Genomic DNA, 23,625 nt, shown 5'->3' with positions numbered 1-23,625 from the left:
GCATGTGTGTCCATGTATGTTGATTATTCAACCATGTACGCATCAGCAACCACAGCTAATGAAGTCACTAAAACCCTTAACAAAGAGTTGCAGTCTGTTTTGGAATGGGTGGCCAGTAATAAACTGGTCCTGAACATCTCTAAAACTAAGAGCATTGTATTTGGTACAAATCATTCCCTAATTCTAGACCTCAGCTGAATCTAGTCATGGATGGTGTGGCTGTTGAACAAGTTCAGGAGACTAAATTACCTGGCATTACCTTATATTGTAAACTGTCATGGTCAAAACATATAGGTTCAATGGTTGTAAAGATGGGGAGAAGTCTGTTGGAACACAGAGCTAGGGATGAGAATTGTACTGCAGGCCATATGATTCCCAGGAAGTGCTCTTCCAAGGGGACTAAACAGAGGGTTATTTCTATAGGCTATATATTTAACAATACCAACAAAGACGGAACACTTGAGATAAATTAGAGTGAGAAAAGAGAGAGAACGATGGTTGTTTATGGTTATGAAAGTCTCGGCCACAGTTCCCTGTTATTAGCTGTGTGTGTGTGTGTGTGTGTGTGTGTGTGTGTGTGTGTGTGTGTGTGTGTGTGTGTGTGTGTGTGTGTGTGTTTTAAACTACACTGACCTAAAGACCCAGCCATAATCATTTTTTAGCTTGAGGGGCCAAGTTCATTACCACTACAAATACCCCCAAACCACAAATATGCCATTCAACCCTTGTTCCCTAGCCAAGAACTCCTCCCTCTCCATTGTTCCTGTCCATTGATAATTCATTTTGTGTGGCTTCAGTTAAAGACCAAGGATGGTTAAAGTACACACACACACACACTAGATTAATACATAAAGAGGGATTAGTGTGATTAGTGTGTCTAGCCCAAACTGCTCTATGAGATTATAATCTGCATGTTATGGAGATTATAAACAATTGCACTATATGGATCTAGAATAAAGCAGTGTCAACAACTCCACACATAACACTCAGAGTTGATAGAGTGTTGATCAGCAGCTATAGCGTGTCTCTGGTCTCGCTCCAGTGAGCTCCTGCTGATAGCACATTAAATCAGAGAGCACTGCAGTACTGGCCTCTCTCTCTCCCCTTCTCCTTTCTCATTCCTCTATCCCTCATTCACTCTTCCTCCTCCCTCTATTCTTCCCCTCTCCTCCCTCCCTCCCATTTTGTCCTCGACTCCAACTATCCTTTCTCGCTCTCGCCCTATTCCCTCGCTCTCTCCCCTGTTTCCTTTCTCCTCATCAACACTTCTCCTCCTTTCTTCCTCCAACTCTTTTCACTCTGCTCAGCTCTTCCCTCTCTCCAGTCTTCATCCCATCCAATTCATCTTCTCGCCCGCTCGCCCGCTCTACCCCCACCCCCCTTCCCTCGTTTATAGCGAAGTCCTCTGCAGTCACAGCTTCCCCATGACAGAGTGCTGCTGACACACTGCCAGCTCAGCACGCACACCACACACACACACACACACACACACACACACACACACACACACACACACACACACACACACACACACACACACACACACACACACACACACACACACACACACACACACACACACACACACACACACACACACCACAGAAAATCTCAGGTCAAACACACTTGCTTGGTCTAACCCTGCAGCCCAGAGCAGTGCAGGTGTGTGGTATATCATTCTAATCGATGACCTGCTCTCTCCTCTATGCACCCGGTAGGACAACCCAATTATGTCATTAGAGCATGCTGACATAGCACCTACATAGAGCCTACATAGGGCCTTCATAGGACAGAGAAAGAGTGGAGGTGGTCATGGAAGAGTCAGTGGCGGATTGTTGTTGCATTGTGGACCTAGAGCAGAAAGTAGTGTGTGAGGTTGTGTGTGTGTGTGAGAGAGAACAGTTGTGATAGAGTAGCCTATAGTAAGACTAAATGTAGGGCAGATGACACCTGAGCCATGTCTGTTTACTCCTCCTGTTAAAACACACACACTATGAAGGCATGGGCACACACATGCCATTCCCTACCCTCCAGAGCAGTCACACATGACACGATAACTGTGACCAAAATTACCCCCATACAGATGTGACAATGGCAGATGTCCTACAGTAACAGTACTGACACGTTCCCTGCAGTAGGCCATTAATATTATGCACACACATACGAAACACTGTTAACTCCCTAAACTAACTCTGTCCACTCCCATCATGTCGCTCTCTCTATCTCTACATCTCTCTCGATTTAATGGGCATGGGAAAAATATGTTTACGTCGCCAAATCAAGCGAAATAGATAATAAACAAAAGTGAAATAAACAATCCAAAAGCTGTGCTTGCAAATCTGGCTGTGACACAGAGGCGAGGGAGGCTGGAGGAGGAGAGGGAGGCTGGAGGAGGAGAGGGAGGCTGGAGGAGGAGTGGGAGGCTGGAGGAGGAGAGGGAGGCTGGAGGAGGAGTGGGAGGCTGGAGGAGGAGTGGGAGGCTGGAGGAGGAGGAGTGGGAGGCTGGAGGAGGAGAGGGAGGCTGGAGGAGGAGAGGGAGGCTGGAGGAGGAGAGGGAGGCTGGAGGAGGAGAGGGGGACAGAGAGACGAGGCTGGGAGGACAAGATAATGAGGTTTCCATAGGAGGCTGCTGGCTGCAGCTCTGAATGCTTGGCAGAGTCACACTAACGCGCTCTCTCATACACACACACACACACACATTTTCTCTCTCTCAGAAGTGTACATATGTAGATGCTCTACAGACTCTCAGTAACATTTCAACTATTTACTATCCCTAGCCCTTATCCTAACCCTAAATTTAACCCTTTTCCTAATCCTAACCTTAAAGCAAGCAGTTGTTTATCAACATATAGCCTAGTTTGTTGATAGTGTGACCATCCGTAGAGCATCTACAGATGGGCTATCCAGACTATCCAAATAAAGTGTGACCAATTGCTATTCTAGTCCTGGCCTGACAGTGCCCTTCACATTAATCCAGTCACAACAAGAGCCAGCAGCATCCACCTTGGAATGAGGTCGATATCCAAGCCTCAACGCCAAACCATGACGTCACAGCACACCCGTCAAAGCAATTATGCCATAGGTGACAGAAAAGCAATCAACCACAAAACATCTCGATCATCTGGTAGTAAAGCAACAGATGGTAAATCTTCCTCTGGCAGAACTGGGAATTTATTTGTATTCTACTGTCATAGCCTAGAGGCTAGCCTACTTACTTTTACACTTGAGCGCCTGCTGAGCACTGATCCGCTGGTTACAGACGTCGCACCAGTCCTGAGTTACGGTTCTGGTCGCAAACTTGTGGCCCTCTCCTGTCTCCGACCGCACGCGCGCGTCCTCCTGCTCCTGGGAGACAAATATTGACCAGACCTCCCTTCGGTGGGATTCTGTGCGCGCGAGTTTAACGACCCCTGTCCTTCCCTGTGTCAACCGCTCCAGCGGCGGTCCCCCGGTGTCCCCTTTGGTCACCAGCCCGGTGGTCTGACCATGGGGGCTGTGGGATGCGCGCCTTCTAACCGGACGGTCCCGATGTGAGTGTGCTCCCATGTGTCCGTTTGTTGGCGCGCTTGATCTGTCACACTTGACATCTGTCATCTGTGTGTTAGCTGATGTGCTTGACATAACATTTGTGAGGATCTTCAGGGAACTCCTTCGATCACGGGTTGAGTCATTCCCGCTGCCGCTCCGTCCGCTTTGACCAGTGTCCTCCCTCGCCGCTGTCGTGTCTCCCTCGGTGTCCCCACAGGCAGGGCTGCTGCTGTCGCTCTCTCTGTCTGAATTACGTGTCACCAGCCCCGGCTGAGCCTCACACCTTACCCCGGGATCCCCCCCTCTTACCCCGGCTGCGGCTCCTTGTTGTCCCGGGGTCAGGGACGGGTTTAGTGGGGATCCTTTGACTGCTGATACCGCCGAAACCGAACCGCACTCCCGCGTCACCGAGCTCTCCCCGAGGATGATCTCCACGGAGGATTTCCACGGTAACGTTATTTTATTCCTCCCGGCGGCCTTTAGTTTATGAAAGACGAGCTGGTGGTCGGGAGCCGGGCGATGTTGTCCTGGTCCTACCACACTCACTGAAGCCATGGCTCTGTGTATGTGTGTGCCGTGAATGTAAACTCTAAATTGAAGCACCAGCCAAGGCACGCATGCAGCCAGTGTGACGCCTACACTACGATGAATCTATAAACGTTTAAATGCCACCGGCTAGAGAGGCACGAGCACTCTTAAAGCGGCCGCGCGCCTAATCCAGGGATTAATCGGTGATTTCTGATTTGGCATGACCAGGGATTAAACTACTACTAGTAACCTACTTCTAGGCCAACTGTTACAGAACTGCATGGCAATGTAGCAGACCTGAGTTCGTATTTCAGTATCTTGTATTTTAAATACTTTTGTCTGTGTATTTGAACTTTTTTTTTTAAACACAGCCCAAAACAATTACTTTTATTTGAGTATTTGAATTGTTATTTGTAAAAAAACGAATAGTAAAGTAGTATTTTCTAAGTCAAATACTTATTTCAAATAGGCTACTATTTTCAAATACCTGGGTTAAATACATGGGAGTCTATTTGAGTCAATGTATTTGAGTATTTTCAAATACTTTCAAAGTGTATTTCCGAATACATTAAAATATTAAACTACGTGTCTTTTCAAGTACAATATATCTGAATATTTACTTGAATGTATGTCAAAGTAATTTAGATATTTGAAATAGTATTTCAACCCAAGTATGCAGTTTAGACTGACCAGGAAATCAACTACTACTACAGCGTCTACTGGCCTACTACTACAATTACAGTAGACCTACTACATGACAGTTTAGGCTAAATAAGATGAAATCACTACTACAACACTATATTACTACTGCTACTACGGATGAAGGTGACATAGGCCTATTTTGAACAATTCTTTCCAATAATTTACAGAATAAAAATGTCTGACTGAGCCCAAAGACAACAAAAACATGCTCTTCTGAGCTTTTTCTGTTGGAATTTGCCTACATTGAATTTATAAACACGGGGCTTCCCAGGCAGCGTCAGTGAGTGACATCATGTTACACTGTCATATTGAAGAGCCTGTGGGAGGTTGGTTGTAGTAATATTAGAATGCAGTCTTAGGTACAATACAGAATAATGCAAACAGAAACAGAGGATAGTCAAATAGACACTACCTTGTCTTTTAAATTACGGTGAGGAAAATTATGAAAATCTCCATGTCACAATACATCATCTGTGTTATGAGAAACCGCGATGCAGTGAGCTTGTTCCCACTTTCGCATTCTGACAGAGTATTTAGTTCATATTGTGATGAGTTCAGTGGTTTCTTGTTTGATCTGGAAAACTTCTCCCATTGTCAACTTACTCTTTATCGGTCATCCTCAAACACGGTGGCACTGAGTGAATTTAGGAGGTTGTACGTATTCAGTACTTGTACAATGAAGTCACCGTGATGTCCTGAATATGAAAGTGTGTGTTGCGATGTGTTTGTGTAGTTATTGACCTGGTCTGATCCGAGAGGGAGGCAGTGGTTGATTGTGAATTTCCCTGGATTCTCCCCGTTTCTCAAATGAAACATGTTTCACACAAGCCAGAAGAAAACATAGCAATTAGATGTGTCTACAGACTATGCACTGTCAGTGTTCTCTCTATATACAGTGCATTCGGAAAATATTCAGACCCCTTGACATTTTCCACATTTTGATACGTTACAGCCTTATTCTAAAATGGAAATAAATAATCTACACACAATACCCCATAATGACAAAGCGAAAACAGGTTTTTAGAAATGTTTGCAAATGTATTAAAAATAGAAAATAGAAATACCTTATTTACATAAGTATTAAGACCCTTTGCTATGAGACTCGAAATTGTGCTCAGGTGCATCCTGTTTCCATTTATCATCCTTGAGATGTTTCTACAACTTGATTGGAGTCAATCTGTGGTAAATTCAATTGATTGGACATGATTTGGAAAGGCACACACCTGTCTATAGAAGGTCCTACAGTTGACAGTGCATGTCAGGGCAAAAACCAAGCCAGGAGGTCAAAAGAATTGTCCGTAGAGCTCCAAGACAGGATTGTTTTGAGGCACAGATCTGGGGAAGTGTGCCAAAAGATTTCGGCAGCATTGAAGGTCCCCAAGAACACAGTGGCCTCCATCATTCTTAAATGGAAGAAGTTTGGAACCACCAAGACTCTTCCTAGAGCTGGCCGCCCGGCCAAACTGAGCAATCGGAGGAGAAGGGCCTTGGTCAGGGAGGTGACCAAGAACCCAATGGTCACTCTGACAGAGCTCCAGAGTTCCTCTTTGGAGCACTCCATCAAATCAGACCTTTATGCTAGAGTGGCCAGACGGAAGCCATTCCTCAGTAAAAAGGCACAAGACAGCCCGCTTGGAGTTTCCCAAAAGGCACCGAAAGACTCTCAGACCATGAGAAACAAGTTTCTCTGATCATGACACCAAGATTGAACTCTTTGGCCTGAATGCCAAGCGACACGTCTGGACAAAACCTGGCACCGTCCCTACGGTGAAGCATGGTGGTGGCAGCATTAAGCTGTGGGGATGTTTTTCAGCGGCAGGGACTGGGAGACTAGTCAAGATCAAGGGAAAGATGAACGGAGCAAAGTACAGAGAGATCCTTGATGAAAACCTGCTTCAGAGTGCTCAGGACCTCAGACTGGGGCGAAGGTTCACCTTCCAACAGGACAATAACCCTAAGCACACAGCCAAGACAATGCAGGAGTGGCTTCGGGTCTCTGAATGTCCTTGATTGGCCCAGCCAGAACCCGGATTTAAACCGATCAAACATCTCTGGAGAGACCTGAGAACAGCTGTGCAGCGACGGTCCCATCCAACTTGACAGAGTTTGAGAGGATCTGCAGAGAAGAATGGGAGCCAAGCTTGTAGCGTCATACCAAAGAAGACTCGTGGCTGTAATCGCTGCCAAAGGTGCTTCAACAAAGTACTGAGTAAAGGGTCTGAATACTTAAGTAAATGTGATATTTCAGGGTTTTTTATTTGTAATAAATGTGCAACAATTAAAAAAAAAAACTTTTTGCTTTCTCATTATGTGGTAGATTGATGAGGGGAATTAAAAAAAAATCAATTTTAGAATAAGGCTGTAACGTAACAAAATGTGGCATAAGTCAAGGGGTCTGAATACTTTCCGAATGCACTGTATTTAATCCCCTCGTGTTGCATGTCTGAAAGCAGCTGATGTCACTCACTGGATGTCCTCCCTCGTGACATTGGGCAATCACAACATACACAAATCATATGATTTCACATGTCCACTGGTTCATGAATGGGTTTATTGATGGTATACACATACTGATGAGTATGATGAGTCCATCTGTCTCTGTCCTCTTCTCTCATCACAAAGCAGAACAGAGACAGATGTCAATATTTATTATGCTACTTTCTCATTAGGAATTCTTCAGTTAGCGTTGTTACTATGAGATTAGAGGAGAAAGCTCGGCGACTTCCAAAGCAGCTGAGTTAGAGACATCCAACTAGAGCAGTCTATCACATCATTGCAGTCTAGTAAAAATACTACTATAGCTAACGCTGAAGAAAATGATGAGGTTCGCATTTGGAATCTCTCTCCTTTCCTCCTTCTCCTCGCTCTCTGAGTCAGTGTGTGTGGTTGCCTGGTCACAGTCCAATGGGTCTGGGTCGATCAGGCTCCAGCATGGTTGCAGAGTTAACAGCTCCAGAACTGCAGGAGACAAATAGTCACGTCTTAATGAGTGATACTACCGTTTGTCCTTCAGATGAAACAATTGAGGAGCCAACTATGCGTAATCTGACTGGGATAGGAGGTTAGCGTTAGAGTTAAGGGTTAGGGTTTAGGCGCCAAAGTTAGGCGTTAGGGGTTAAGGCCACTGACCACTCAATGATGATGTTGTTGTTGTTGCATGGCAACTCTATCACCACTATCTTAATCTTCTCCTTTAGCCGGTGAATCCTGGACACACAATAAAAACACAGGGTTTTACACGCACATGCAGGAAGGCAGGCAGCCAATCACTTACGCGCGCACCTATGTATGTAAACTGACACACGCAGTTATGCCACACACACACACACACACACACACACACACACACACACACACACACACACACACACACACACACACACACACACACACTTGTTTTACTATCCTTGTGGGGACCAATCAATTGATTCCCATTCAAAATCCTATTTTCCCTAGACTTAACTAAGGGTCTTCACGGCCAAAAAAGTTGGACCCGTTCCAAAATGGACCTGGGGCTCGCTCACCCGGACCACATAAATACATGTTTTAAATATAAAAGACCCGTTCCGACAGGACCCGAGGACAACTACACCCGTTCCGTATAGACCCGGTCCGATCCAAACAGAGTAAGGGAAGCAGCAGAAAAATATATTCTGGGAAGGCTTTCCACTAGATGTTGGAACATTGGAAGCAAGTCCCCGCAGCATTCAGCCACAAGAGCATTAGTGAGGTCGGGCACTGATTTTGTGCGATTAGGCCTGGTTCGCAGTCGGTGTTCCAATTCATCCAAGATGTTCGATGAGGTTGAGGTCAGGGCTCTGTGCAGGCCAGTCAAGTCCTTCCACACCGATTCTGACAAAACATTTCTGTATAGTCCTGTGTAACTCAGTTGGTAGAGCATAACGCTTGCAGCGCCAGGGTTGTGGGTTCGATTCCCACAGGGGACCAGTACGGAAAAAGTATTAAAACGTATGCACTCACAACTAAGTCACTCCGGATAATAGTGTCTGCTAAAATGATTAAAATGTAAAAAATGAATAAAATGTATGGACCTCGCTTTGTGCACAGGGTCATCGTCATGCTGAAGTGCCTTCCCCAAACTGTTGCCACAAAGTTGGAAGCACAGAATCGTGTCGAATGTCATTGTATACTCCAGCATTAAGATTTCCCTTCACTGGAACCAAGGATCTGGAACCATGAAAAAAAAAAAACATCCCTCTACCAAACTTTACAGTTGGCACTAGGTATTGGGGCAGGTAGCATCCGCCAAACTCAGATTCAAGTTAAACAATTTAAAGGCAATGCTACCAAATACTAATTGCGTGTGTAAACTTCTGACCCACTGGGAATGTGGCTGAAAAAAAGCTGAAATAAATAATTCTCTACTATTATTCTGATGTTTCACATTCTTTAAATAAAGTGGTGATCCTAACTGACCTAAGACAGGGAATTTGTACTAGGATTAAATGTCAGGAATTGTGAAACTGAGTTTAAATGTATTTGGCTGAGGTGAATGTAAACTTCCGACTTCAACTGTTTAAAATATTTTGAAGAATCCAAAATATAAACTATATTTTGATTTGTTTAACACTTATTTGGTTACTACATGATTCCATATGTGTTATTTCATAGTTTTGATGTCTTCACTATTATTGTACAATGTAGAAAATAGTCAAAATAAAGAAAAACCCTGGAATGAGTAAGTGTGGCCAAACTTTTGACTGGTACTGTATGTAAATTAGATAGTGTTTTGTATTTTTATAAATGAGCAAACATTTCAAAAAACCTGTTTTTGCTCTGTTATGAGATTTAAAAAAAATACATTTTAGAATAAGGCTGTAATGTGGAAAAAGTCAAGGGGTCTGAATACTTTCCAAAGGCACTGTGTGTGTGTGTGTATATATAAAAACATAATAAAAAAAAATAATATATATATATATATTTTTTTTTTTAAATATGTTTTTTTAAGCCCAATGCAGACGTTTTTATATAAATATCTAACTAGTAGATTTCCATAAAAATTGGCAAAATAGCTTTTAAGCAACAACAACAAATTCTCAAGCAAGTATTTTGCTAGGACTGTCTGAGTGGGGAGGGGAAAACTGAAAACTAGCTGTTATGGTTACTGTTAGAGAGGTTTGGAACTCTGACATTCGTCGATTAACCAATTTACTGCATGGTGATGTCACCGTGGAAAGCCGAAACTCCTGCCCATGCAAACCTGCTGATTAGAAGGTCCTTTGTAGATTGTATTTTCAACCAGCAACTATCAGGAAATAACACTGACAAAAATACACACTTTTACAGTGTTAGTTTCCTCATCTGTTGTACAATATGATATAAAACACAAGAAAAACTGAATTTGGACTGAACTGGGCCTTTAAGGGTCCGTTTTCTTCCCATCAATATCTTAAAAAAATACAAATAAAATAAAAAAAATATTATAGTTAAGGGTCAACCTTGTTCTGGCGCTCCTCACATATCTCCAGGTCCGCCATCAGCCCTCGAGAGAAATTGCCCAAGTCTGACAGCCTGCACTGCATCTCATGGAGAACACTGACAAACACACAAATAAAGAACACAACAATAGCATGAAGAGAGAAGGAACAAAGTTGATATCACTAAAACGGTGTGTGTATGTGTGAGTCAGACATGCTCCAGGTAGATGCTGAGGCCAGCAGGTCTCGGTACTTCTGTAAACAGTCCTCTCTAAGGAGACACTTTACACGCTTTATATGGGACAGCAGGTGGATCCTGGGACAGACAGAGAGAGGTGTTGCACATACAGTACCAGTCAAAAGTCTGGACACACTTACTCATTCCAGAGTTTTTCTTTATTTTTATTATTTTCTACATTGTACAATAATAGTGAAGACATCAACACTATGAAATAACACATATGGAATCATGTAGTAACCAAGTAAGTGTTAAACAAATCAAAAATATATTTTATATTTGAGATTCTTCAAAGTAGCCACCCTTTGCCTTGATGATAACTTTGCACACTCTTGGCACTCTCAACCAGCTTCACATGGAATGCTTTTCCAACAGTCTTGAAGGAGTTCCCACATATGCTGAGCACTTGTTGGCTGCTTTTCCTTCACTCTGTTGTCGAACTCATCCCAAACCATCTCAATTGGGTTGAGGTTGGGTTATTGTAGAGGCCAGGTCATCTGATGCAGCACTCCATCACTCTCCTTCTTGGTAAAATAGCCCTTACACAGCCTGGAGGTGTGTTGGGTCATTGTCCTGTTGAAAAACAAATAATAGTGGGACTAAGCCCTAACCAGATGGGATGGTGCATCGCTGCAGAATGCAGCCATCCTGGTTAAGTGTGCCTCATCCATGCTTCACGGTGGGAACCACACATGCGGAGATAATCCGTTCACCTACTCTGCGTCTCACAAAGACACGGCGGTTGGAACCAAAAATCTCAAATTTGGACTCATCAGATCAAAGGACAGATTTCCACCGGTCTAATGTCCATTGCTCGTGTTTTTTGGCCCATGCAAGTCTCTTCTTCTTATTGGTGTCCTTTAGTAGTGGTTTCTTTGCAGCAATTAGACCATGAAGGCCTGATTCACACAGTCTCCTCTGAACAGTTGATGTTGAAATCTGTGTCTGTAACTTCAACTCTGAAGCATTTATTTGGGCTGCAACTTCTGAGGCTGGTAACTCTAATGAACTTACCCTCTGCAGTAGATGTAACTCTGGGTCTTCCTTTCCTGTGGCGGTCCTCATGAGAGGCAGTTTCATCATGGAGCTTGATGGTTTTTGCAACTGCACTTGAAGAAACTTTAAAAGTTCTTGACATTTTCTGGATTGACTGACCTTCATGTCTTAAAGTAATGATGGACTGTCGTTTCTCTTTGCTTATTTGAACTGTTGTTGTCATAATATGGACTTGGTATTTTACCAAATAGGGCTATCTTCTGTATACCACCCCTACCTTGTCACAACACAACTGATTGGCTCAAACGCATTAAGAAGGAAAGAAATTCCACAAATTAACTTTTAACAAGGCACATCTGTTAATTGAAATACATTCCAGGTGACTACCTCATGAAGCTGGTTGAGAGAATGCCAAGAGTGTGCAAAGCGGTCATCAAGGCAAAGGGTGCCTACTTTGAAGAATCTCAAGTATAAAATATATTTTGATTAAAACACTTTTTTGGTTACTACATGATTCCATATGTGTTATTTCATAGTTCTGATGTCTTCACTATTATTCTACAATGTGGAAAATAATAAACTAAAGAAAACCCTTGAATGAGTAGGTGTGTCCAAACTTTTGACTGTGTGTGTATGTATGCATGTATACACACACACACACACACACACACACACACACACACACACACACACACACACACACACACACACACACACACACACACACACACACACACACACACACACACACACACACACACACACACATTTTCCTTAGAAACAACACTGACATACTCACTTCTCAAACTTGTGTATCTGCTCATCATTGAAGAGAAGCTCTAGAACAACCACATAGATGTATTAAGCACACAATACACAGGAGGCACATGTTAGACATGCAAGGACACACACACACACACACACACACACACACACACACACACACACACACACACACACACACACACACACACACACACACACACACACACACACACACACACACACACACACACACACACACACACACACACACACACACACACACACAACGTACTTCCAGTCAGTCGATCTTTGCGGTACTGTTGGTGAATGGCCATGATTTTCTCGAGAAGGACCTTCATCTTCTGGATGCTGCAGAGGTCAGAGTTCACATCAGACGCCATTTTAACCCCAGCTCCCTGCACACTACAATCCCTTGGCCCAGAGCCCTTGAATAGATCTGTCTATAGACGTGAATAAGGGATAGGTATAAACATTATGAAGAAAGTCTCACCTCTTGTCCTCAGCCAGACTCTCAGAGTGTTTGGCCAGTTCTATGTGAAGGTGTTGTAAACGGGTCTGGAACTCCCAGATCCCCCCGGTGTACACTGGCAGGTTCTCCCTGATCTACATGGAGAGAAAAGGGACAAACAACACCAGCCCTCTAGAGAGACAGCCAAGACCAAGGGCCATTCCCCAGTCAGTTTCAACCACAGGTTGGTGGCACCTTAATTGGGGAGGGGTGGGGGGGGGGGTGGGGGGTGGGGGGGTATCAAATACAGGGTTTCCAGGTGTTTGATGCCATTCCATTGACTCCGTTCCGGACATTAGTATGAACCATTTTCTCTTCAGCAGCCTCATGTGGTTTTAACGGGATCTCTCTCACCAGTCACAGCTTCTTGATGTTTTCAGTGGAGTCTGGAGTGTCAATGGGAAACTGGATGAGGAGGAGGACAGGAGGACAGGTTGAGAGGAGGACAGTAGGCAGGGTGAGAGGAGGACAGGAGGACAGGATGAGAGGAGGACAGGAGGACAGGATGAGAGGAGGACAGGAGGCAGGATGAGAGGAGGACAGGAGGACAGGTTGAGAGGAGGACAGTAGGCAGGGTGAGAGGAGGACAGGAGGACAGGATGAGAGGAGGACAGGAGGACAGGATGAGAGGAGGACAGGAGGCAGGATGAGAGGAGGACAGGAGGACAGGTTGAGAGGAGGACAGTAGGCAGGGTGAGAGGAGGACAGGAGGACAGGATGAGAGGAGGACAGGAGGCAGAGTGATAGTATTGCTACAACAGGTTTAGGTGTTCATTGCTCGCAATGTTACAATGACTGAGATTGTACGTGTTGGTATGCGACCGTGTGTACGTGGTCTTGTCACTCACAGTGTGTGTAGTCTGTGCTCAGAGCTGTGGCAGGACTGCAGTCTCGTGTTGACCGTGCTGATACCAAGCATCACGTCGCTACACTCCCTACACACCTTCTCACTGGGAGTGTGGGGGGGGGGGGGGTGGACGGACAGAGAGGAGAGCTGATTGATGGGAGGTTTCTGGTTTGTTCTAACGGTGTGTGTGTGTGTGTGTGTGTGTGTGTGTGTGTGTGTGTGTGTGTGTGTGTGTGTGTGTGTGTGTGTGTGTGTGTGTGTGTGTGTGTGTGTGTGTGTGTGTGTGTGTGTGTGTGTGTGTGTGTGAGACTCACATGTAGCTGTAGTATCCGTGTAAGAGCACCTCTCTGTCTGAGTGTAATGCATTATCCTCAGGTACTGCTGGTCCACTCCTACAATCACCTAGACAGAGGAGAAAAGAGAGGGAGGAGAGGATAAGAATGGGAGAGAAAAAAGGGGGGGGTGGGGGGGTTGATTAATAAGAGTGATTTATTTACTAAATAGAAAACCACCACCGTCAACAGATCATTCAGAGAGTTTTAACTGTCTCTTCCGGTTGGTCTGGACCCTATGATTGACCTGTGTGTGAAGTGACACACTTACCTTGCAGATAGAGCAGTCAGCCACAACGTCCAACCAGGATGGGATAATGGGCAGCTCTGCTACAGAAGACAAAACACTTTTTTTACAGGTTTTGAATCAATTAGAATTTGTTCTTGTGTGTGTGTGTGTGTGTGTGTGTGTGTGTGTGTGTGTGTGTGTGTGTGTGTGTGTGTGTGTGTGTGTGTGTGTGTGTGTGGTGTGTGTGTGTGTGTGTGTGTGTGGTGGGGGGGGGAGAGATGGGGGCCACAGTAGTGGCTAGGGGATGGTGAATGTTTTAGGTTTTCTTGGGGGGGAGGGGGGTTAGTGATTTAAGGGTCTGGGCCAAAGGGGCCAGGAGGATCAGCTTACATTCTCTGTAGGGGAGTTCAGCGTGTGTCTCTGGGGTGCGGCTGAGCAGCAGTAGGGGCTGGGAGGGCGAGGTCAGGGGGAAGTTGACCATCTTCATGGAGCCCTCCAGGGAAAGGTCATGACCCAGGTACAGGAAGTGCTGTTGCTCCAGCCCCACCCCCGTCTAACACGCCACCTCTTCACGGAAGATGGCCACCCTGGGAGACGGGAGAGGTGTGGGGCCACAGGTGGGTGTGAGTGAAGACTGGCAAGTGTGTGTGTGTGGTGTGTGTGTGTGTGTGTGTGTGTGTGTGTGTGGTGTGTGTGTGTGTGTGTGTGTGTGTGTGTGTGTGTGTGGTGTGTGTGTGTGTGTGTGTGGGGCACTGTGCATGTGTTTGGGTATATACTCACGTGTTGTGGTGGTGAATGTATATGCGGTGAGTTGCGGCCTGTTGCAGGGAGAACAGATGGACTGAGACTCTCTGTAATATGTCTGTGGTGGCAGAAAAGAACTGGTCAAATGTCCAACACTTCTCCTGGTCTGCCTCCAGTATCCCAGCTAACACTGGCACTAGTTGACCACTCAGACCCCTACACACACACAGAGGGGAGGGGGGAGAAGAAGTGGAAGAGTGAGAGGAGAGGGATTTGGAGAATTAACTTTTTTTTTTAAGAGTTGTCCCTCAAAGGTCTGACACAAACACACACATAAAAAGGTACTGACAGAGCTGGCAGCTCTGCGGCAGGTGGTAGCTCCAATATATAGGGCCGTCGTCAACCCTCTGGACTCCAGCAATGGCCCCTGCCGGCTTCTCTGTGGTGATCTTATACCTACACGGCACCAACAGGGGGAGAGTGGGAGCAGAGGAGAAGGAAGACACTAGCTTCTTTATTGCACTGTCCTGTTTCATCTGGTGTTGTGTTTTGAGGAATCCCAAATCAATAAAATAGCATTAACTTGTTCATTTCAATGCAATTACAGGTTGCCCATAGTAATTACATACACGCCAACTTTTGGAGCTATGAAACACACAACACACACAGACTTACATGGTGGGTTTGTTCTTGCGGGGCCCTCCGTAGGGTGTGAAGGGTAAAGTACCCGCGGCAACGTGGTAAAACGTCACTCCAATACTCCACAGGTCAACACTCACACCATAGGCCTTCCTTCTGCTGGGGTTTCCGCAGCACTGCACGCTCATATATGTCTGGGTGCTACACACACACACACACACACACACACGCTAAATAACACAGCCTGCCCTAAATACCATAACCTGCCCTACCTTATGTTATCTGCTGAGGCTTAGGAAACACTGCACGCTCAGACAGGTCTGAGACAACATTCGCCGTAATCTCTCCTCTCTGTCCTGTTGTTCTTGTCTATAACCTTTCTGTACTTTGTCATGCATTTGTACGTTTTATGTGGACCCCAGGAAAAGTAGCTGCAGCATGTGCAGTAGCTAATGGGGATCCTAATAAACTACGCTGTCGCTTACCTTTCCCCTCTTCTCCCCATAGTCTCCCTGTCTTCTCTCCTCCACTACCTCTCCTCCCTCTCTCTCTCCCTCTCTCACCAGGTATTCCTCTGTTCCGTAGAGGGAGACAAACTTCTCATCGTCCTCTAGTTCTCTGGCCGCTCCAAAGTCTGTTAGCTGATAGACAGACCTCCCGTCCTCTCCCACCTGACGAATGGTGTTCCCAGGCTTAATGTCCCGATGCACCACCCCGTTCTCACGCAGATGGTTCATCCCGTGCACTAGAAGAAATAGGACGAATGGTTCATCCAAATGATGGGGAGGGGGGGCACCTTCTCATCCCCCGGTTCCTAACCTCTCTACGCCTCCATCCACACACACACACACACACACACACACACACACACACACACACACACACACACACACACACACACACACACACACACTACACACATACACACATACACACACACACACACACACACACACACACACACACAATGTAATACTATGAGGAACTCTGGTTCTGGTAGACCGAAGGCGTTCTCTGGCTCCACCAACAGACTGAGCAGACTGCCTCCTGAACAATACTCCATCACTAACACCCTCTGTTTACTCCTCAGCTACAGACAGAGAGACAGATAGAGAGGGGTGGGGCATGACTAATCAAGTTTGATGAAGGTAAAAAACGGTTTGTTGCTACCCATCTTCTCCTCCTGCCTCGGTTTCTCTCCTCCCTCCTCACCTCCTCCACGGAGAAGAGCTTGACGATGTTGTTGTGGTTGAGTCTCCTGAGCATCTCGAACTCTCTCATCTGAACCTTGTACGGACGACTGTAGCTCATCAGGTTAAACACCTTCACCGCAACCTGCTGCCCTGTCTTCCACACACACACACACACACACACACACACACACACACACACACACACACACACACACACACACACACACACACACACACACACACACACACACACACACACACACACACACACACACACACACTCACACACACACACACACCCAAGTTAGTAATCAAAAGTTAGCGATCGCATGACATCTCACTCACCCTTTGATGTGTTTGATCTAGACTGAAATCAAATATAAACGCAACATGTAAAGTGTTGGTCCCATGTTTCATGAGCTGAAATAAAAGATCCCAGAAATGTTCCATACGCACAAAAAGCTTTTTTCTCTCAAATGTTGTGCACAAATTTGTTTACATCCCTGTTAGTGAGCATTTCTTTTTTGGCAAGATAATTCATCCATTTGACAGGTGTGGCATATCAAGAAGCTGATTAAACAGCATGATTATCACACAGGTTCACCTTGTGCTGGGGACAATAAAAGGCCACCCTAAAGTGTGCAGTTTTGTCACTCAACACAATGCCACAGATGGTGAAGCTTGCAATTGGCATGCTGACTGCAGGAATGTCCACCAGAGCTGTTGCCAGAGAATATAATTTTAATATCTCTACCATAACTGAAAATGTCCCAGTTCTTCCATGGCCTGTATACTCACCAGACATGTCACCCATTGAGCATGTTTGGGATGCTCTGGATCGACGTGTACAACATCATGTTACATTTCCCGCCAATATCCAGCAACTTAGCACAGCCATTGAAGTGGAGTGGGACAACATTCCACAGGCCACAATCAACAGCCTGATCAACTCAATGCGAAGGAGATGTGTCGTGCTGCATGAGGCAAATGGTGGTCACATCAGATACTGACTGGTTTTCTGATCCACGCCACTACCTTTTTTACAAAGGTATCTGTGACCAACAGATGCATATCTGTATTCCCAGTCATGTGAAATCCATAGATTCGGGCCTAATGAATTTATTTCAATTGACAGATTTCATTGTATGACCTGTAATGGAAATTGGTGCGTTTATATTTTTATTCAGTAAAGATTGCTTATACTCTGATGTACTTTAACAGAGTGTGTTCGGGCTGATGTGTGTAATTTGGGGAGATGCTGGCGCATATAATGGTATATGGCGTATATCAGGGTCAGTGATTCTCAATGTGGACCCTGGGAGCCAACTGAGTGTTCCCGGATGTGGCTCTGAGCATCACTTTGACCCCTATCATACTAATAGAACTGCAGACAATCAAACTTTATTGGTGTGGCGGCGGTTCGGCACGGCTGTGCTGTGACTGGGTCATAGACGGTAGGAGATAGTGATGGAGAAGAAAGAGAAGCAATTATGGAGCATAGTGGTACAAATAAAGGGGGGAGGGTAAGAAAGAGAAAATGAAAGCAGGAGAGAAAGGGTGTAGGGGTTTGAAGGGGAGCGAGAGGTCTATGGAGGCAGAGAGGAGGCGGGAAAGGAAGTTTGAGGAGAGCAACAAAGTTTCCAACGCTAGCAGCAGTTCGGAGGTAGAGAGTGCCGAGGAAGGGCAAGACAAGTCGCGAGGGGGGCAGGGAGGTGAAGAGGAGCATTAAGGGATTCTGAAGTTTAGGGAGGAAGGGGGAGTTGGGGCGATGAGTCTGATAAGGTTGACGGATGTGACAAAAGAGTTGATTGGGGAAGTTGTCAACGCTAAAGTGTTAAGAGATGGGAGTTTGTTGGTGTTCTGTCAGGACATGGCGCAGAGGGAAACAGCTCTGAGCAAAGCAAATAGGGAAGTGTAAGGTGGTGTGCAGCAGCTGGACTGATCAAGCAGGGAAGCAGTGGATTAAAGGGGCGATAACAGGAGGGCCTGTGAGTGTCAGTAATAAAAGAGAGAAGCCACAACTTGAGAGGAAGAGCTCTAGTGAATGTTCAAAGGTTGCCAGCAACAAGGGGTGGAGTGAGAGGAGACAACCTGTCTATTCTGTTACACTTCCAAGGACCGGTTACTGCCAAATAAAGTAACCATAGGATATACGATTTATTATGTGAGGGCTTATGTACTGAAGCCGTGAAGATATTAGAACTGCCAGAGGTTATAATATCCTGTTTGGAAGGTCTATCCATGTTGTTATCTTTAAGAGCAACAGGCCTGGCAAGTTGTTCTTGAGGCATCACTACAGACACCTTGGTTCGAATCCAGGCTCTATCACAACCGGCCGTGATTGTGAGTCCCATAGGGCGCAGCACAATTGGCCCAGCGTCGTCCGGGTTTGGCCGGTGTAGGCCGTCATTGTAAATAAGAATTTGTTCTTAACGGACTTGCCTAGTTAAATAAAGGTTACATTTAAAAAATAACAATGTTATCCCTGTCTTTGGCCCACACTCCAGTACAATAGGTGGTAATGTACCATAACGTTGGATGCCAGGCGCCTATAAACCCCACCGAAGAAGAAGTAGTGTAACAGCAATCTTTTTTGTAAGGGGGAGTTTGGAGTCCTACCTTATTGCGGCCCCCTGCCCAAACACATCTCCCAATGACCACAGATAGTTGGCTGTGCTCACCATCCTTTTCTCTGTCCTTTTGGAGGAGTCTGGTTGGCTGAGGTATGGAATATAGGCTGTGTCAAGAACAGAAACACTTACTCTTCAGGATGAAACCTATTGACAGGAAATTAAGAATGAAGGGATTCATATACAGTCAGAGGAAATGTGGACTTCACTCCTGTCAGAAAGGTAAACAAGTAAACGAAGTTCTCAAATTGTCAAGTGAATAGAGAGACTACCGGTTATGATATATGAGACATACAACTGCCTCGGATCATACGTCTACGGTACCGTTGATACACATCTGTTGCAGCCGAGGACACAATGTAAAACGTTCTCAGACGAGACCCGCCAGGTGTTGTCACGACTGTGATGGGATTTCTGACAGGACGTTGTCAAACACTGAAAATAGACACATAAAACCATTTTCTACACAACACTGCAGACAATAGTAAAATACATCTTTGAAAACGGATAGGATAGTATTGTCAATTTTTTTTTTTTTTAAAGGCTCGATTAATTGAATAAAAGCATCCTACCTGCCTCGATTCTCCCCACAGTGGTGACAAGTGACAAACAACTTCGAACTATTCGATTGCACACTCAGATTTCTCTGACGTTTCCCAACACATCCGATGACAATTCCTAATGTATCCTCCGTCACTGAATGGGGTTATCTTTGAAGATTTCGTTGGAAATGCAGTTTGTATTCTAAGTGAGACGGTTTACTCCGCCCAAAATCTGTCCATGAAAACGAGTTGAATCATTTGTGTATGGAGATCAATGAGAGTGGGTCGAATTTGCTTGACAAAAAAAATGTAATTGCTTATTTGATATACGTTTCGTAATGGTTAGGTTGTTATGAGTGCACTGATATAAGTATCCTGGAATATATCCTAGATATCCTGGTATCCTGGAAGGATATTGACCTCATCCCGTCAGTAGAGGATGCCTGGTTATTTTTTTTTAAATGCCTTCCTCACCATCTTAAATAAGCCTGCCCCATTCAAAAAATGTAGAACCAGGAACAGATATAAGCCCTTGGTTCTCCCCAGACCTGACTGCCCTTTACCAACACAAAAACATCCTGTGGCGTTCTGCATTAGCATCGAATAGCCCCCACGATATGCAACTTTTCAGGGAAGTTAGAAACCAATATACACAGGCAGTTAGAAAAGCCAAGGCTAGCTTTTTCAAGCAGAAATTTGCTTCCTGCAACACAAATTCAAAAAAGTTCTGGGACATTGTAAAGTCCATGGAGAATAAGAACACCTCCTCCCAACTGCCCACTGCACTGAGGATAGGAAACTCTGTCACCACCGATAAACCCACTATAATTGAGAATTTCAATAAGCATTTTTCTACGGCTGGCCATGCTTTCCACCTGGCTACCCCTACTGCAGTCAATAGCACTGCACCCCCCACAGCTACTCGCCCAAGCCTTCCCCATTTCTCCTTCTCCCAAATCCATTCAGCTGATGTTCTGAAAGAGATGCAAAATCTGGACCCCTACAAATCAGCCGGGCTAGACAATCTGGACCCTTTCTTTCTTAAATTATCTGCCGAAAATATTGCAACCCCTATTACTAGCCTGTTCAACCTCTCTTTCGTGTCGTCTGAGATTCCCATAGATTGGAAAGCAGCTGGTGTCATCCCCCTCTTCAAAGGAGGGGACACTCTTGACCCAAATTGCTACAGACCTATATCCATCCTACCCTGCCTTTCTAAGGTCTTCGAAAGCCAAGTCAACAAACAGATTACCGACCATTTCGAATCCCACCGCACCTTCTCCGCTATGCAATATGGTTTCAGAGCTGGTCATGGGTGCACCTCAGCCACGCTCAAGGTCCTAAACGATATCGTAACCGCCATCGATAAGAAACAATACTGTGCTGCCGTATTCATTGACCTGGCCAAAGCTTTCGACTCTGTCAATCACCACATCCTCATCGGCAGACTCAATAGCCTTGGTTTCTCAAACGATTGCCTCGCCTGGTTCACCAACTACTTCTCTGATAGAGTTCAGTGTGTCAAATGCGAGGGCCTGTTGTCCGGACCTCTGGCGGTCTCTATGGGGGTGCCACAGGGTTCAATTCTCGGGCCGACTCTTTTCTCTGTATACATCAATGATGTTGCTCTCGCTGCTGGTGATTCTCTGATCCACCTCTACGCAGACGACACTATTCTGTATACTTCTGGCCCTTCTTTGGACATTGTGTTAACAACCCTCCAGGCGAGCTTCAATGCCATACAACACTCCTTCTGTGGCCTCCAACTGCTCCTAAATACAAGTAAAACTAAATGCATGCTCTTCAACCGATCGCTGCCTGCACCTGCCCGCCTGTCCAGCATCACTACTCTGGACGGTTCTGACTTAGAATATGTGGACAACTACAAATACCTAGGTGTCTGGTTAGACTGTAAACTCTCCTTCCAGACTCACATCAAACATCTCCAATCCAAAGTTAAATCTAGAATTGGCTTCCTATTTCGCAACAAAGCATCCTTCACTCATGCTACCAAACATACCCTCGTAAACTGACCATCCTACCGATCCTCGACTTTGGCGATGTCATTTACAAAATAGCCTCCAATACCCTACTCAACAAACTGGATGCAGTCTATCACAGTGCCATTCATTTTGTCACCAAAGACCCATATACCACCCACCACTGCGACCTGTACACTCTCGTTGGCTGGCCTTCGCTTCATAATCGTCGCCAAACCCACTGGCTCCAGGTCATCTACAAGACCCTGCTAGGTAAAGTCCCCCCTTATCTCCGCTCACTGGTCACCATAGCAGCACCCACCTGTAGCACGCGCTCCAGCAGGTATATCTCTCTGGTCACCCCCAAAGCCAATTCCTCCTTTGGCCGTCTCTCCTTCCAGTTCTCAACTGGTGAATAACTGGAACAAACTACAAAAAATCTCTGAAACTGGAAACACTTATCTCCCTCACTAGCTTTAAGCACCAGCTGTCAGAGCAGCTCACAGATCACTGCACCTGTACATAGCCCATCTATATTTTAGCCCAAACAACTACCACTTCCCCTACTGTATTTATTTATTTTGCTCCTTTGCACCCCATTATTTCTATTTCTACTTTGCACTTTCTTCTACTACAAATCTACCATTCCAGTGTTTTACTTGCTATATTGTATTTACTTTGCCACCATGGCCTTTTCTTGCCTTTACCTCCCTTTTCTCACCTCATTTGCTCACATTGTATATAGACTTATTTTTCTACTGTATTATTGAGTGTAGGTTTGTTTTACTCCATGTGTAACTCTGTGTTGTTGTATGTTGTCGAACTGCTTTGCTTTATCTTGGCCAGGTCGTAATTGTAAATGAGAACTTGTTCTCAACTTGCCTACCTGGTTAAATAAAGGTGAAATAAAAAATAAAAAAAACAATAAGTGAATGAAACCAACTCAATTGTACCTGCCCTTTCATTGGCTAGAATGGTCCCTGCCTTCCACCTTTGAGGACATGTATTTCTATTGTTAGAGCGATCACTCGACTATCTTGCCAATATAATGGATACTCTGATTCTATGCAGGTTTCGGTGCAGTGCTGTGACGTCCGAATTTTGAACCAGCCGGCTTCAAAGGTAGGCTCTGGTGACATCTAGTGGTTTATATTGTCTACTACATCGCTCTATACAGTCGGGTTGCCTTCCACAAAGCTCCTTGGTCTTGATTTCCCGAGACCACTACTAACTACATCGATAGGTTTTCAGGTTTCACCTGGCCTACTGTAATTTATTGGAAATTTCCATTCTGAAAATCCAGGTTTGATGAAGGAAAGATAATAATATTCATATTATTTATGATGTCCAGGCCGAGATAACTGGAAGAGGTGTTGCTTGAGGTTTCCTATTCTAAATGATCTCCTGATCACTAATGAACATATATTGCCTGTCTATGGTAGGACGTCTCAAACCACATCCTGATGGGGGTGAATGAAAGGAGGAGGCGAGAAGGAAGCCGTTTTAGAAACAGTCTTATCACTTTCACCTGCCTGGTAGACGACACCATATCGTTCCTCACCATCTCTTCGTTGACACAGACACCGTGTTTGCTCACTCTCTCCGTAATACAGCCCCGTGGATGCAGCACTTCTGAAGACACAAGTGGTGAATGCAAAAAGTCTCATCCTCTGAGTGTGTGTGAGAGAGAGAGAGAGAAGAGACAGAACCAGATGCATTGCAATCCACCGTCGTCACCGTCACCATAATCTCCCCACCAACGCAGA

At 45.2% G+C, this 23,625-nt stretch overlaps 1 protein-coding gene, 1 long non-coding RNA gene and 1 pseudogene across 3 annotated transcripts in view; all 3 read right to left on the bottom strand.

Moving 5' to 3' along the window:
- LOC106582833 (ras association domain-containing protein 5) overlaps window positions 1–4,153 on the bottom strand; it is a 49,312-nt gene extending 45,159 nt beyond the window's left edge. Inside the window, exon 1 of the mRNA XM_014166324.3 lies at window positions 3,216–4,153. Within this exon, the coding sequence (XP_014021799.2) occupies window positions 3,216–4,083 (868 nt within the window). The 5' untranslated portion in view covers window positions 4,084–4,153. The remainder of the gene's footprint in view (window positions 1–3,215) is intronic.
- A 2,921-nt stretch (window positions 4,154–7,074) lies between these two features.
- LOC106582776 (inhibitor of nuclear factor kappa-B kinase subunit epsilon-like) lies at window positions 7,075–19,392 on the bottom strand (annotated as a pseudogene). The gene is made up of 15 exons (XR_014382256.1): window positions 19,328–19,392; window positions 19,236–19,257; window positions 16,728–16,862; window positions 16,476–16,605; window positions 16,079–16,260; window positions 15,552–15,716; window positions 15,222–15,332; window positions 14,913–15,092; window positions 14,497–14,719; window positions 12,707–12,819; window positions 12,488–12,564; window positions 12,230–12,269; window positions 10,218–10,512; window positions 7,888–7,965; window positions 7,075–7,716 (listed from the first exon to the last, which is right to left on the bottom strand). The product of XR_014382256.1 is annotated as an inhibitor of nuclear factor kappa-B kinase subunit epsilon-like (transcript).
- Window positions 12,945–14,295, bottom strand: LOC145850322 (uncharacterized). Its single transcript, XR_014382130.1, has 4 exons — window positions 14,175–14,295; window positions 13,886–13,973; window positions 13,573–13,674; window positions 12,945–13,129 (listed from the first exon to the last, which is right to left on the bottom strand). It is a non-coding gene; the product is annotated as an uncharacterized LOC145850322 (long non-coding RNA).
- Window positions 19,393–23,625: the final 4,233 nt, after the last annotated feature.

Source organism: Salmo salar, chromosome 22, assembly GCF_965601325.2.
Source record: "Salmo salar chromosome 22, fSalSal1, whole genome shotgun sequence".
In the NCBI taxonomy this organism is placed as follows: Eukaryota; Metazoa; Chordata; class Actinopteri; order Salmoniformes; family Salmonidae; genus Salmo; species Salmo salar.
Note: the sequence above shows the minus strand (reverse complement) of the source record. Positions and strands in the feature narration are given on the sequence as shown.